Source organism: Zerene cesonia, chromosome 19 (genome assembly GCF_012273895.1).
Source record: "Zerene cesonia ecotype Mississippi chromosome 19, Zerene_cesonia_1.1, whole genome shotgun sequence".
Lineage (NCBI taxonomy): Eukaryota > Metazoa > Arthropoda > Insecta > Lepidoptera > Pieridae > Zerene > Zerene cesonia.
Genome location: NC_052120.1, coordinates 7,917,095 through 7,933,867, shown reverse-complemented (window position 1 = coordinate 7,933,867; position 16,773 = coordinate 7,917,095). Strand labels below are relative to the sequence as shown.

The window sequence follows — 16,773 nt, the reverse complement described above, 5'->3', positions numbered from 1 at the left end:
CAAATTATTCCTTGAACGGTATGACTGTTTCTTCCCTTCAGTGAAAATTAAAGAAACGAATATAGATACTAATTGCTTATGATATCGAAATAGTAAGAGTCAGTGTTATCAAGGTGTCACTGTAAAAAAATAGTCTTCAAAATAAACAAATTCTTAACTGCAAAATTTCATACATTGATTTAAATGAGGAGTATAATTATTATATTCGTAGTCCCTAGCAATTTAATAGAAAATAGCGTCCTCTTTCTCAGAAATCTCTGAGGAAATATACAAAGAAATGAGTTCTTTCAAACTTTAAAGGGTCTCAAGTAGACTGTATTCGTACGTGTGACGTTTCATACAGCCAGTCATAAACACGCCGGTCTAGCATTTTCACCTATTTATTTCAACTCTCTTGACACCTTTTGTTAAAATGTAAATATGGAATTTTCTTTCTGGGGGTGCTTTCATTTTTTATTATAATAGTCGTGCTGGTGCTATTTACTTTTAAACAATAGTTGGATGAGTCATTATTATACTCATCATCATCATCCCATATATGTTCCCACTGCTGGGACACAGGCCTCCTATGAGGGTTCAGGCCATAATCCACCACGCTGGCCAAGTGCGGGTTGGCAGATGTCACATGTCGTCGAACTTTTAATTCTTGGACATGCCGGTTTCCTCACGATGTTTTCCTTCACCGTTTTTAAGCAGTGGTGATGTTCCACATGCGCAGATAAATTGAAGAATCAATTTATTTCCTGCACGCTCGCCCGGTCTCGAACCCCGACTTATCGATTTTGAAGTCCGAGGTTCTCACCACTGAGCCACCACTGCTTGTTATTATTATTATACTAAAATAACATAAAATTTAAAGATAAAACTTCACTATCAAAATGGAATTTCAAAGGTCTCATATAAACTTTTTCAATTCTTCAAGCGAGAACGACCAAGTATATTGTTTAAAATGCATTTTAGTGGTGGTTATGCTGTCCATTTCGAAATTATTTATTTGTCCCTTCGAAATCGAAATAAAAGATGTAATAAATTAAGTCTTGTTTCAATTGGAACCATTCATACCCGTTTCACCATTCCATTTTACGGGCTGGTAGATAATCACCCTTCTGTGACCTGCCAAATCGACACCTTTAAATTTGGCTGTACCGAGGACATTTTAACCATAAGCTTATCGCTATCGTATTAGAATGAAATATTTCAAATTCGGTACTTGCGTTTTTTTTTCTATGTACCCTAATAATCTTCATGATCACCTTGCCCTTTATATGATTGTACAAATAAGCCAATATCAAAGGCATCGGACTACCTGAGGCTGTGGTAACTATGCATTAGCCCAGGAACTTATTACATTATTGAGGTAGTACCGTTTCCATACATAAATAGATATAATATAGCGACCACCGTAAAGCTACAAGATAAATGTAGGCCTAGGGAATTCGCTTATCGAGTGTCAAACGTTTAGCGGAAACTCTATGGAGTGTTATTTATGTTTACCATTTCACTTGATACCTCACTCACAAAACTAGAAGCGGTTGTGCCGGCGGCGAGTTACGCTTGAAAGGAACTAATCGAAACCTAGCCAACAGAAAAATGCTCGTAGTTGAGCTGATATATTGCTTTGAACATACGGTATACTTTATTACGCAACCTTCCTGCTTCTGGGATGTATATTACAGTATATGATTATGCTTCAAAACATACTAAATGCGCTGTTTTATATTTTACACATTCTATTAACCACTAATTCATATCGCCTTTGTAAAGATATTGTACAGAAAAAAATAGGTGAATCAAGCAGCGTGAACAATGTAATCGACTTCTACAATATGGCATAATAATTGTAGATTTCTGCGAAATTTGGTTCAAAGATAGTTTATGACCACAGAAAGTATTTAGATTTTTAGCTTGGAAACCCCTTGGGAACGAGAACGATGCAGCAAAGAATTATTTACTATGTAGGCGAAGCCTTGGGCGAAAAGCTTGTTATAAATAATATGTTTACATAGACATGATCAAAATTAATCGATTAATAACTAATTGAAATAACCTTGATAATTGCGATTCAAAGTAGATCTCGTTATATGGTATAAAAATATAATGGTGTGTAGGTATAACATATAATGCTATCTAATGAATACACTATTGAATCACCTACAGGGGTGGCTGAAATGTTCAAGATTATATGAGCCAGTAATGTGACCGAAGGGTGGCTTGGTCGCACCAATATGTAATTCAATAAGTAGGTGAAAATATTTCATCGACTCGAGCGAAAAATTGTATCTGGGGGTGTCGTAAAAGTAAGATTTACAGTACACCTTGAGAGTATGTAACGACCAAGACCCGGTAGGGCCGGTATATAATCCAAGGTCCATAACACGTATCGAGTACTTTTTTATTGAGATATTGTAAATGTTTATTTAAAATTTGCCAACAAAAAAGTACTGTCTATAATATGTGTTATGTGTATGTGTGTGCATGTGTATACACGGTTAACTGGTGTGATTCAATTGGATTGGATCCCTACACCCGCAACTAATACCATATATGTGAAATTTATGTTGATCAAAAACCACTGAACCGATTTCGAAATAATTTTCTACAAAGACAGTTTTAGACCCGAGAAAGAGCACGGAATACTTGTTATATTCGAAATCCCAGTGGAACGGGAATTATACGGATAAAACCCCAGAATCAGAGTTTATAATGCAAAATGTTATTATACACAAAATATTTAAAACACATCTGAGATTGAAAAACTCAAACATTAATATTGATAAATTAATCTATGTTCTAACCAATTAATCTTGCCGGATTAAAATTTTAGAATAATTATACATCATTGTAGAAACCAGATGTTATCCATTCAATGATTTGTGCTTTATATTAACCTGTTTTAGAACATTAGTTTTTTGCCCTGTACTACACCAATATACAATACATATACGTTTAATATATGAACTTACACCCAAACTTTCATTAAGTTCCTCGCCCATTCCTAACAATAAAAACGAGAAAGTTTGTGAGGATGGATGGATAGATGATTGTTATTGTTTTACGCAAAAACCCTGATCGAATCTGGATGAAAATTGACTTAGAGATAGATTAGTGAACAGACTAGCTTTGTGTGCTTTTTGCTGAAGCCCACAATATAACAACTCACTTTCTTCTAAGGGCTGTATCTCTCAACTTACAAAGTGATTGCTTTTCTGAGAAAACATGATAAATAAACGTTATAAGCTATTCACAAGATTGTAGCATTATTTAATCACAATGAATTCATATTTATGTATGGAATAATCTATTAATTGTGCATTTATCACATACGTAGTTCTCGAGCATATTTCCTCTGTGTCATTTTATTATCAAATATAAACGTCTTGAAATCACAAGATTTATTAATTTTAACATTCCCAGTAGGCAACATAAGCCGTCAGCATAACATTTAGCGGGTCATAAGGTTTAAAATTTCCGTTGGTAACGCAATATTATCCAAGTATTAAATTGTTTGAGGGCTAAAAGCCGAAATTGGGATCACATCGTTAAATTTAATCTATATCCTAAAGCATTTAGGCTCGCCAGGGGCACTTCGATGTGGATTATCCGGGATTAGAGTAGAATGCTGCTGATTGCGCCGAAGCCTTTTATTTGATGTTGATGTGACTTTATTCATAAGGTTAATGAATTTGGTTTAAACTATCATCTTTGATGAGCGACTAGTTTTCATTTCTCTGATAACACATTATGAGATGATACGTATTATTAGCAGATTAGCAAAGGGTCATTGTTCTTATCATCAGATTTACATATTGGGAATATCTGATATGAATTTTTTCATAAAGCAGATGCGATATTTTATAACGGATGTCTTTAACCTCTCAGCCAGCTCTGCTTAGTATTCTCCTCGTTTTCTTATTGAATCTTTCTTATTAAAATCGATCACGTCAAACCGTGTTTGCCATTCAATAATATACAAATGAACAAAGCGAAACTTAGTTACGAATGCAGCTCGTGCATTTTCAAGATGACGTGAAATCAATTGGTTTCTAAGATTGCTATTGTCTGAACTGTTGTCATTTGTTTACAACGTGAAATCTGAAGTGTGAACTATTGTTATCGTCAGATGTATTATCCTTTCTACGTCACTGACTATTTTATAACATCACGATTGATTTATTTTAGGGGACTACATCCCCTCACAACAAAATTGTTTACGGAAAAAAGTAAATACGAGGAAAAAGAAATTATAAAATATAGACACTTTTCGATTCATGCTGAGTTTCTTATAAACAGCTTAGAAAATATAAACAAATAATTCAAAACTCTGTTCATTGTAAGATGTATAAAACTTACTGTATTATCGGAGCAAAAAAGGATGACAAAAGGCCAACATCACGCGGTGATACCAATCGGTCACCCATCTAAATAATGACCGCGCCCGATGTTGTTTACCGACAGTGATCGGACTTCAACCGGTACAATCTGTAATGAACGTTTATTTTATTTTTATTTTATTTTTTAAGGATCACAAATGGTTGTTACATGTAAACTTAAGCTACAGATCGTTTTTAAATATAAGTTGGCGTTGGCTAAATAAAAGATGTTAAATATTATATTTAACGAAAAACAAAGAAAAAATCGACTTTTCGTGTCCACACTGATTTTAACACTCGTAACTTAATATACATATAGAGATATCTATGGTTATTCTATTGTATGAAAACTCATGACAAGAAACATGAAAATGTTTTAAAGTTTATTATACAATTCGACCAAATTCCACAGAATTTCAAGTACCTAACTAAAATGACACGAAAACTCACGAACAACGGCCAGTCCATAACAGAATCCTGACGCTCTTTGAAATAAAACGGACAAAGCGCTTAAACGTACAGGAAAATAGTTTGATTGGTCCCCTAACAAAAGTTTACAAAAGTAAGAACGACTTCGAAATTGACTTAACTGTGATAATGATGTTTCCGTGAAGTTACGTGAGTGACAAAGGCTTTTTTACAGTTTGACCCCTCATCGAGCACTCCAAACAATTTTGAACTCTATAGACATGAATGGAAGAATTCCTCGCATATGTCAGTATACCACTGTAATATAGCATTCATAAACTAATAATAATTGAACGTATTTATACTAGGTCGTCTTAAACAATAGAACATGGTTTGACTTTTTACTACCTGTGTTATACGTTGTCCTATATATAATTAATGATATTCCCATTGGAAATTTCCCCAATTACTAATGACTGCGACTAACACTCATTATTCTCACAATTTAAACTTCAAGAAAACGTGCAAACAACTTATAAGATAATATGTACTTCGTCAACCAATCAAAAATGAATTTCCCGCTTTTCCACTTTGCTTAATTCCCTTAACTAGGCGCTAAGTCGGCGCGACCTCATAATATTTTCTTTTAATTATCCTTATTTAGGCCAACATAAACGCGAACCAGCAGTATAACACAGCAAACAGAATTAGAATAGATAACAGCTAGTATTGCTCGTGTGAATTAACAAACCTGTTCCCTATAATTTGGAAATTATCCCCCAGGCGTTAGAAAATTAGCAGGTTATTCGGTAAACAAGCGAGGTAGTGAATTCTAAAATGAATTAGTTTATTTGCCCATTAGTATAGGGATCATTTTGGCGTGCGCCTTTTAATGTTTTTCTGTGCGTTTCGTGTTAATGGTGATGCATGTTTATCAGATCTACCATTATTCGCTGGAACAGCAATTCTTTAATTGAAATTATAGTATAAGGTGCCGAAAAAAATTACATTTACTGGAAGCACAAAGTGATTATAAAAAACTATACAAACTAATATTCTTTAAAACCTCCTAACATAAATGCGAAAGCAACTTTTGTCTATTTGTCTCTAATTTATGCATCGATACCACTGATACCACTATCACCGATTTAGATGAAATTTGGTACAGAAGTTTGGGAACTGAAAATGGATAAAGAATAGTTTTTATTCTAGAATTCCCACGGGAAAGGTAACTTTCGGACTGTCTAACTTTCCTTGGCTACTGGCCCTGGTTATGTTTTGAATTAAAAATACGCAATTAATCATTTTTTAATTCTTTAATTACAGAATATGAGAATGCTGAGGATTGTGTATTTTAACTAGTTTCGTACCTATCCATAAAATAATAAAAAAACAAACTAAATACCAAGAAAAAAATTGTTCTCAAACTAAAGCAAACATGTTAAACATAATTACACACAACAAATCTCACACAACAAACCATCGCGTGAAAGTCAATCAGAATGAAACTAATCCGAAACCGTATTATTATGCCACATTTTCACAAAACAAAAATTAATTCGCTGTTATAAGAAAGGCAAGCTAGAAAAAGCCCTTTTTTGCGACCACGCTAATTAAGTAGTCTTCCAGTGTTTACACGCCCTAGTTTCGTGCCAGCTTTTTTTGTTCCTAGAAACACTGCGTACGTAAATATGAGTTACAATAACAGCTTGTACCTAAATGAAAAATTATCTCGCTGTGACGTTGGTATGATGACACTTTTAGATGAAAACCATGTTGCGAGCTTTGTTTATTCGAAAAATGTTTGCTAGTGATGCTTTTTCGACGGCACAAATGTATGCCTGCGATTTTAAAAATTTGTTGATCAATTACTGTTTTTTTGATATTCTATTTTGATTAAAAATATACATGGATGTTGAGTGCATGGATATTGTTGACTAATTCACGCAAAAACAAGTGATCAAATCTGTATTATATTTAACACAGAAATAAATAGCTTATACGTATTGTGGAGGCTACTTTCTACTCGACTACCGCGTGAATGTAGTCGTGCTCCTGATAGCGTCATTTAAAAACAATGGTATACATGAAGAAGTTATTTAAGTTATTATCTTTGCGCATGAATAAATTGAATACAACTTTTTTTAACGTTATATCGCGCATCCAAGTTGGTGGTTCACCTGATGGTTTCCGATCCACCACCGCTCATGAACATTTGCAAAGATAGAGCATCTACAAATACATTGTCCGCTTTTAAGGGGGTAAAGAATAAGGAAAGTATATATAACGGAAATAAAACAATGGACTGGAAAGGGTGACTCAAAGAATACGGACCTCCAGCTCCCCCACTCAACGAAAGAATCACAAAATTTAACTACTAAAGCTACTATTTCACACCGATCTTCTGTGGGGGTGTGGTGCCTTCACCAGCGTGAGTTTGCCCAATTCGTGCTGAAGCGTGTTCAACTTCCAAATTCTTAATTAAAAACTCATTAAATTTGTTTTTGAAATTCTCTCTGTATTTATTAATATAAAAGTCTCTAAGATATTTTAATTTTATATCTAGAGATATTTTAAGGACACTGATATCTGAAACAAATGGATTCCACTGCATGGCTGATTATCATTCGATTTAAATACAAACAAAATTGCACTGATATTTATCAGAAATTCAATTACAGGTTTATCCCTTAAACAAAACGTTCGTCGAATTTAAATTCAATTATGTCTCTTTTTCAATGATAAAGATTGGATCCATTTAAATATTCGTTAACGATACGAACTTTCAATAATTTTCATCGGCAGAATGCATTCATTGATTTTAATTGTCGTCGTGAAAAGCGATTGAATTTAATTTTAGATCAACATTTGATGTTGTACTTAAAATTTCAACCTTCTGCACTGAAGCAGTTTTCTTTTCTGTGAATCACATTTTAGAAATAACTAAGTAACATTAGTGACATGAATATCATTATTATTTGGGAACATATGCATTATTAAAGGCGGAAGGTTTCATTCAGGATAAACGTCTTTTACTGTTAGTTAACTATTAGATAATACTAATTACACCCATAAATTTTCTGTCATTTCCTTTCAGCGGAGTAACAAATAATAAAAGAAATTTCAGAAAATACGAAACATATTAAATAAAGACAGAAAAATAGGCTGAAACAATGGATCGGTGTAATTATTTGGCGACAATTGAGCCTCCAGCTACCGCAATATAAAACTGCGCAAAAGTAAACAATTTGATTCATTAATTTTATTCGCATTTAATTGTTGCATGAACTGTTATAATAACTACTTACAATGAATTCGGTTATAAAGTAATTATTTTGATAGCTTTAAATTATGTTTTTTGTTTGACGATTTACCATACTGTCTTTTTTATTATATTATTTTTTTTATTTGTTGTATCGTGTCGTAAAATTTACTACAAACTATACAACTTCAAATACGCTACCATCATCTCATCTATTGTATCTTATTTTACTATTAAAGTACCTTTATAAATAACTTTAATATTATTAATATTAATATATCTACTTCTGTCATGTTTTAGCATTGTTCCTATCACTTCTTCACCAAAACTAACCAAAATATACTAAAAACACCACGCTCTGTGAAACCAAATATTTCATACAATATTGCAATTCCAGGGAATTAACCTTGGCTTATGATCAACTGGATTTCCTTGAAATATTATTTAGAAATCCCAAACATAAATATTACTCAAACTAAATTATTTTAAAAACCTTTTGAATCGTCAGATCAACTTATAACCTAATGAACGAAAAGAACTTGTGACTGAAAAGGCTTCCAACTGCATTGGGCATACCAAGACCTGAATAAAGTTTAAGTGCTCAACGTTCTAGATTGAGGCAAAGTAGCAAACATTTAATATTTATGTCCATTTAAATGAAACGGTTCACAAAAACTTACTGCTTCTAATGTAAGTTGAAACTATAACGGAATATAGATATAAATATCGAAGTGAAGAATTTACCAAAGAAATTCCTGGTCCAAAGTGGGCCACGTTGAAAACTTCAGATTTACGAGCGCTTGCCTTTCTTTTTTGCATTATTTTACCGATAAAGTAGTCGCATTCAGTGGATGAAACCGATCACAAAGGTCGGATTTTTCAAATTTCGGGAATATTTTAAGACATTTGTTGTACGTTTTTTTAAGTAAATTATAGTGTTGTAATATCTTATAGTAATCTAGTTATCCACACATATTATAGGTAATCTATTTATTTTAACAACATAACGTCTGATTAAATTTCAAACAACATAATTGAATATTCTATCACTTACGCATTACCATTTATGGTGTTATGATTTCAACTACATACACATGTAAGCTTATTGGATAAATATATACATACATAGCTATAAGATGTAATATCAAATATTACTCACCTTATCTTTGTAATCGTACCTTCGTTCGTCTGGAAAAACTGTTGTCTAAATTTAACATAAATAATATATGTGTATATGAAACGCTATCTTTGACTATTTAATTGACGATGATAGTCTCATCGTCAATAAACAAAACATTATGCTAATATTGATAGATACTTCGATAAATTAATTACATGCTTGTAATTATTCTGGAGGAAATTGCATTATATGTTCATAATTTTCAGGTTTGTAATAATGTTATTTCTATGTTAATCATAAGAAAATTTGGAACATAAGTGTGCAGAAAACCATTCCACTGAATTTTTTAAACTTTAGATCATAAAATCTACAATATTAAGTGCAATTCAATAATTGGAATTATTATATATTCAAGTCAAGATAATATATTTTAATTAGTGGATCTTGTCACTTTATAAAATATTAATGTATATAGAGGATACATATGTTGAACTTGTGATAAAAAAAATCATATCTTTCTGTTTATTTGTAGGTTGCAGAAAATTTTAAATAAAAATTTTGTAGTTGATTTTTTTGTACATTGTGTAAAATATATTTTTTGCCTCTTTTTTCATATTGTGTAAATTAAGTTTCGCTAAAACGTAACATACCCATCTTAATTAAAACAAAGGTGTCTTTGCATAATATTTATTAATTAAGTTTCATTTTTGAAGAATCAGATTAGAAAAATAACCAATAGCAATTATTAACCACCACCACGTGAAAGCCGAGATTTGTTTAAGAATTAATAACTTTAACGATCCATTTTTTGTAATAGAACACCCTTGTGAAGGCATCATAACCAAACGCACATTTATTTAGCAGGTAGGAGGCAATTCCAACCACTGCGTTTCCTTCTACTAATGGTCCGCCAGAATCACCCTGAAACATTTTTGGAGCATGCAATGTACACGACAATATTAATTCACGATACAATATTATTACGACCGTAAAAGCTTAGAAATTTATTGCCGGAATAGACATTTAGAATTAAACAAAAGAACATTTGAACAGTCGAAATGTTACAATGTTAAAAACACTATTATAATATACATTTGTTTAACTTCAAGAGAGAATCGAAATATTTTTATATTTCTGAAATATAAGGTGAAGTATCTTAAATAAGGGAAGTACTACACACAGACCTACACATAATAATTTTCTATTGACAATCAAAAACAACATGGCCATCGGAACGGAAGAGATAAAATAATCTCAATGCAAATAATCAACTTCTTTAGAAGTTACCTACGAAGTAAGAGAGAGAGAGAGATAACGGACACAGTTTTTGGGGATGTCAGTTAATACTCACAAAGCAAATTCCTTTTCCATTGTTAGGTCGTGTGCAAATTTCAGATACTCGAGCATTTCTATTTCTCCTCCTACACTCATCTATAGAGGCAGCTGTTGCATTTAGCGATTGTAAATTGTCTATGACGGCATTTTGGTCAGGCTGAAAAACATTAAATGGTCATTATGTTTTAAATTAATCAATCATTTATAATAGATATATATGAAAAAATACAAAAATGAGACCAAATGACAGCAATTTACTATAAAACACAAAAAATCACATTAATCGATTGATAAGCCAATTGAAAAAAAAAACAGTTTTTTGATAACAAAGGTTAAAATATACTTGATATACTCAAACACATAACTTGATACTTACATCAAACATTCCCCAACCAGTTATCATTACATTAGCTCCTCCCTTCGTATCTTTATCAGGCAGAGCTATAGGTTGTACATTGTCATAGAACACTATATCTTCAGCTATTTGCAAGAGAGCGATATCGTGTAATAATGCTTTTGAAGTATCATAGCCAGGGTAAGTGACAATTTTTTCCACTGTGTACACGTCTCCTCCGGATGTGAGTAAATTTGTTCCAGCTACTATAATGTATTTCATTGGATCGTCATCAGGTCTGCAAGGAGAAGTTATTTTGTTTGTTTTGCATTTAAATGTTTAACACTCCACCAATCACCATTTTTCTATATTAAAAATGAACAATGTAAATCAATTGAAAAATATAAATTGAATAAATCTTGAAAATTCTTTCACATATTCATTAGTGGCGTTTAAAATATAAAATATATTAAATTTCGTTTCAATTTAAGTAGCATTTACATCACAATTATATGGTATATTTTTTAATTAATTTTCTGAGGATTAAGCATTATTCAGAGAAATTCAGACGGCGTGATAAAAATACTAATCATATATGATCATCATATTGTGTAATACTGAAGGAAGTTTTATAAAATACCATCATACGCAATACTGCGTATTAAAATCGTTGATATTGTCTACTACAATTAATCTAAATAATTCAAACAAATAATAGTTAAACATACTTAATGCAATGTCCTGCTGTCATTACCCATCGCGAGTTCAAAATGGCGCCTCCACATTTCAGATTAAAATTTCTATCTCTCAAGGATACTTGATAGGGGACACCACCGTCAGGTGCAGTGTAACCTCCTATTATTCTATTGTTACTTTGATTTGAACCTGTAATAGATAAATTTAAATATTTTATTAGGGACTTTGAAATGAAAGGATTGTTTCAATTACGGTTTCTAAAGCAATTCTGAATGTTAAAGGCTACACATTAATTAAAGTTACGTACGTTACGTAATACCTTTTACGATGTTCTTATGGAAGACTTATATGTATGTATATGAGAAGAAGACTTCTTTATAATCACATTTGAATTGACGATGATTATAAAATTACTGTTATTTCTTTACTTACCATCGACAGACCAAATGAATAGAAGAGTTAATATCGGTATTTGTAACAATTCCATGATTGTAATGAAATACCTTTTAGACTGAATGAACTATTTCAAGTGAAGCTGTAGTTATATATGTTTGACAAATTTCTAAAGTGCTCTACACATTGCGATTTGTGTTTATTTTATATAATATTTAGAATTAATTTTAATTTAATTTTTAAATTTTAAAGTTTTTGACGTGACAACGTCTTAAATTAGGTTGCAAGAGCTCGGAGTCACTCATGAAAAAGTGTAACGCCCGGTAACGTTACGATGAGTCACCGAACTATGATCGGTCCGCCGCGCGCGCAGCACTAGAGAATTAGGCGCATTGAATCGGCGCGTGCTTGTTTGTGTCTCTGTCTCTGTCTTTTTAGTAAACAAAATATATTTTCTATGGTTAAAATTTGTGCAATTCTTATTTTCATTCAATTCCTCGGTCCTATTGTGCAATTTAATAATATTCATATCAATAAATATTCTACCGAGAAAAAGACGTTGTCACGTAAAATCTTCGCCCGTAGAACCGACTTTACAGGCAACCATTTTTTACTTCCTCTAGTTAAATAACATTTGAGTTAGTTCATGATATTGTCTGAGTAATCATTTAAAAATTGCAAATTATCGTATGATAATTTGCAAAATTTTCTCATTTAAATATATCTTTTACATAATCTGTACTGGTGTAAAATGCTTACATTGTCTAGTTGTCTGTGAGATAGCATTTTAAGGCCGCTTAAGTCGTAATAATAATATATTTATATCCTAGTTTCTTGCTAACCTACGTTATGATTCCCGTTTTTATTTATCAGAGGGAATACATGGTTTTGAATGAGGGTTCAGACTTCAGGCCATAATCCAACACGCTTGTTGTCGTCGTCGAACTTTTAATTCATGGACATACCGGTTTCCTGACCATGTTTTCCTTCACCGTTTCGAGCAGTGGTGATGCAATCCACATGAAATTAATTAAATAAATTCTACAGAGAACACGCTTAATTTCGATTACAAATAGACTTCTTTAATAATTTAATTCAAATAAACTTCTAGCTGCGAACGCTGAGCAGTTGACCCGCCGCTTCGCTTCCGACATCCGCGCCGCCCTGCCACTTGCAATCCTTGCTGTAAAAATACCTCGCCATAAGAACCAATTTTGCATAAATTTTTTTACGTTTCACTTTTAATAATGTTCTATTGCAATCCAAACAATTGCTATGAATACAGCCTATGTATAAACAATAATACTATCGTCATATTGAAATCTATTTTGCATTTTCATGCACGCTATTTTCATCTTTCTTTAAGGTACCTTTACGAAAAATTATCATAATTGATTGTTGGACGAAAACACAGTGACGTTACGAGAGATTTCAGAATGAAATTTAAAGTGAATTGTCGATTTGTATGAATAAACTTGTTAGGAAAAATATATTTATTATAATACTACGAATATTAACAGAGCGTTGTTCACGTAAGTTTGAAGCCTTCCGCCTAATTTCAGTTCAAAATGTTTGCTAGCGTAAATTATTGTTTACTTTACTTAATCACCACGTTACTCAACAAACTTTGACGTATGAATATAAAGCCTTTTTGTGTAGAACTATGCTAATAGCGTTATAAAAGCCAAATAATATATTTAAAACGAAATATTAATATAACACGCAATTTGCGCGTATAAATAGCAAAGAAAGCATTTCATTAAAATTATTGATAAATGGGCAAAAATATGTTTAATATTAAAATTTATTTATTTCAGCAAAACAGTGTTCATTTCAAATTTATCTTAAAATTGAATCACTCATGTAAATTAACCATTAGCTCCAGCACCATAAAAACTGCCTTTCCACTGTGATTCATAAAAAATCCTTAAAAAAGGCAAACAAATATTTTATCGATAAGCGTTATAATCATAACTAGTCAAGCCATTGATAACATTTGTTATTGTTGTGACACAATTATATAATAGAAATATACAATAAAGAAAGGACTTCATTGAATGACGAGCATCCCGTGTTGTTCCGAGTTATTAATACATATTATTTTATTGTATTCATTGAAATGATGACGTATTTATTGACGCATAAACCTTAAGTAAAAGGTGGTGAAAGACTTGTCCTTGAATTTGTCTCAGGATGGCTGGTGCAATGTAATTCCTATCAGTTGTAATTTATACTCAACGTAGATTGGACCGACCGGATGTACCTTATATTTTATTAGATGTTGATAAATATTTATTGTTTTATGTTAGAGTGTGCAACCGAGCTGGTTATTCGTTGGATAGTAAGCAATCATCACCGCCCATTAACAATTTGCAGAGATTGGTAGAGAATTCAGATATTAAAAATATTTTGTCCTAGTGCGCAGCTGAGCTGGTGGTTCGCTTGATGATAAGCAATCACCAACCGTACATGAATATTCGCAGAGTGTTTTTGCGAAAGCGCTTAAAAATCGATTTTTTGGGAAAAATTATAAGGAAGGGATTAACAGCTGGAAATGGACTGGGAAGGGTGAGTAAAAGGCGTCCTCATTATGTCGGATTCCTTCCGACTAAAACCCCACTGTGTTCCGTCAAGCCGCATTGATGAAGGGGTCACGGGTTGGTAGGATTCTATCAAATTTCGAACCTGCGACCTCGATCTACATCTAACATCTAACGTTCCTCGAGCTTATCTCATTCAACGTTTATGATTATATTGTTTCCGTTAATAAATTGCAAAATGCTCTTAAAGGAATTTATCTGTTGGCGGTTTAATTAACTTTGACGTGACCTCGGCGTTGCTTTGCGTTAGCAAACTGTTGTTGTACATAAATTAATAATAGTGTCGGGAACTAACTTTGTGGGAAAAGCTAAAAAGATTTTATTCAAAATGTTATTGAAATTTTATGTTAACGAATTATGGATGCACGTTATTTATAGATAAGTTGTTATGTAAGTTGTTTTTTATCTAACAGTATATCTCAAGTGTAGTTTTATTTTTTTATTAGTAAAAGCTTCGATCAATAATAACACCTGTTTATGATCGAAGCGTTGACGACATATTTTTAGAACACGATATGAAATCCTACTTTTTTTTAGCGGTTGTAATAATATTCCCATTATATGATATGTAGGTAAATATTCATCTTATAACGTACTCATTTATTGATAATAAAGTTTACTAGCTGGCACTCGTAGCTTCGCCCGTATATTTTAAATTAATTTCATTATACAAACTTTCATCCTGTTGGGGGCAGAATTTATTAAAATTATTAATCATTTCTTAACAGTTGTCTACATTATAGTGGCTATTAGCATGGCAATTTCAATTCAATCAGTCCAGTATATTTTTGCGCCGTGCCGGGCCGTGCGTTTATAAATCTGTCAGTAAGTCACCTTTGCGTTTTATGTTATACTAGCTGACCCGGCGCTCTTCGTTCCGCCAAAGGTCATTTTATAACACATTTACTTATTTTCTTACCTTTTAAACCATCCCTATAATTAATACTTCAAAAAATTATGAAAATCAGTTCAACCATTATCGAGTTTTAGCGAGAACATCAATCGATTTATAAACAGATTAAATTATATAAAATAAACAGAATATTTCCACATTGCCCCTTTTAAATATTCTGTGAAAAGTATACTACGGTCTCTTCACTTTAAATTCACAAACTCCAAATATGCCTACATGCTTTTCTTCGTCATACTTGTAGACTAGGCTAATCGCATTTTTGGCCCTCGTTCAAGACGCGTAATGTGAAACACATTTGCCTTTGCTTGAATACTTTTATCCTATTGTGTAGCAGAAGAACTCAATAAAATACATACGACGAATTGCTCTATAAATCTTTTTCTATTGTATTATGAAAGTATATTAGTCCATAGAATGAATTCAAATACAGTATTTATCATTAACAATTAAACATTAAAAAAAATACCGAAATACATAATATGACTACGAATTATAGTCGAAATTTAGAGAATATATGTTATTTTAAAAAGGTTAATTAATTTTTATATTCAATTACCGATTTGCAACTAAAATATGAATACAAAATATCTTATATTTCAAGACATTACCTTAGCGAAAATGTTCGAATTTAATTAACTCACTAGCTGTGACCCGCGGTCGAAACCGCGTAAGTCCGTATCCCGTAGGAAAATCGGTATAAAAAGTGCCTATGTGTTATTTCAGTTGTCCAGCTATCTACGAAGCAAATTTCATTGCAATCGGTTCAGTAGTTTTTGCGTGAAAGAGTAACAGACGCAAGCATACATATGCATCCATCCTCACAAACTTTCGCATTTATAGTATTATTATTCGCCATTAGATGTCAGGAAGAATCATAATAAATTTGGACTACTCAAACGCAAGTAAGTTTAAGTCGATAAAACACGAATAGAACACGAATATGACATTTTCTAAAAAAAATTCCTAGCTAGATCGATTTATCGCCCCCGAAACCCCCTATATACTAAATTTCATGAAAATCGTTGGAGCCGATTCCGAGATTCCATTTATATTTATATACAAGAATTGCTCATTTAAAGGTATAAGATTACACTACTAAAAATGAGGAGAATTACAGATTTCAGCGAATGCAAAATGTGCTTTTTTCGTTACGCTTCCCAGACCCAATCTTTATCCCACAACTTTCAGTCGGCAGACGGCAATTGGCGTTGGTAGCGCTTACCATGAGGCCTCCCACCTGCTCCTTAGCTTAGATTAATACATGACAAAAAAAATGTCTAATAAATCTCACAGACAGATTTTGTTGTTGAAACTCGTCCATTTTTAAACATATTAAATATTG

At 32.3% G+C, this 16,773-nt stretch overlaps 1 protein-coding gene across 1 annotated transcript; it reads right to left on the bottom strand.

Moving 5' to 3' along the window:
- Positions 1-9,833: 9,833 nt before the first annotated feature.
- Positions 9,834-12,073, bottom strand: LOC119834466 (chymotrypsin-2-like). The gene is made up of 5 exons (XM_038358833.1): positions 11,958-12,073; positions 11,558-11,714; positions 10,872-11,127; positions 10,512-10,652; positions 9,834-10,081 (listed from the first exon to the last, which is right to left on the bottom strand). The coding sequence occupies exons 1-5, from the start codon at positions 12,010-12,012 to the stop codon at positions 9,938-9,940; spliced, it is 753 nt and encodes a 250-aa protein (XP_038214761.1). The 5' UTR covers positions 12,013-12,073; the 3' UTR covers positions 9,834-9,937.
- Positions 12,074-16,773: the final 4,700 nt, after the last annotated feature.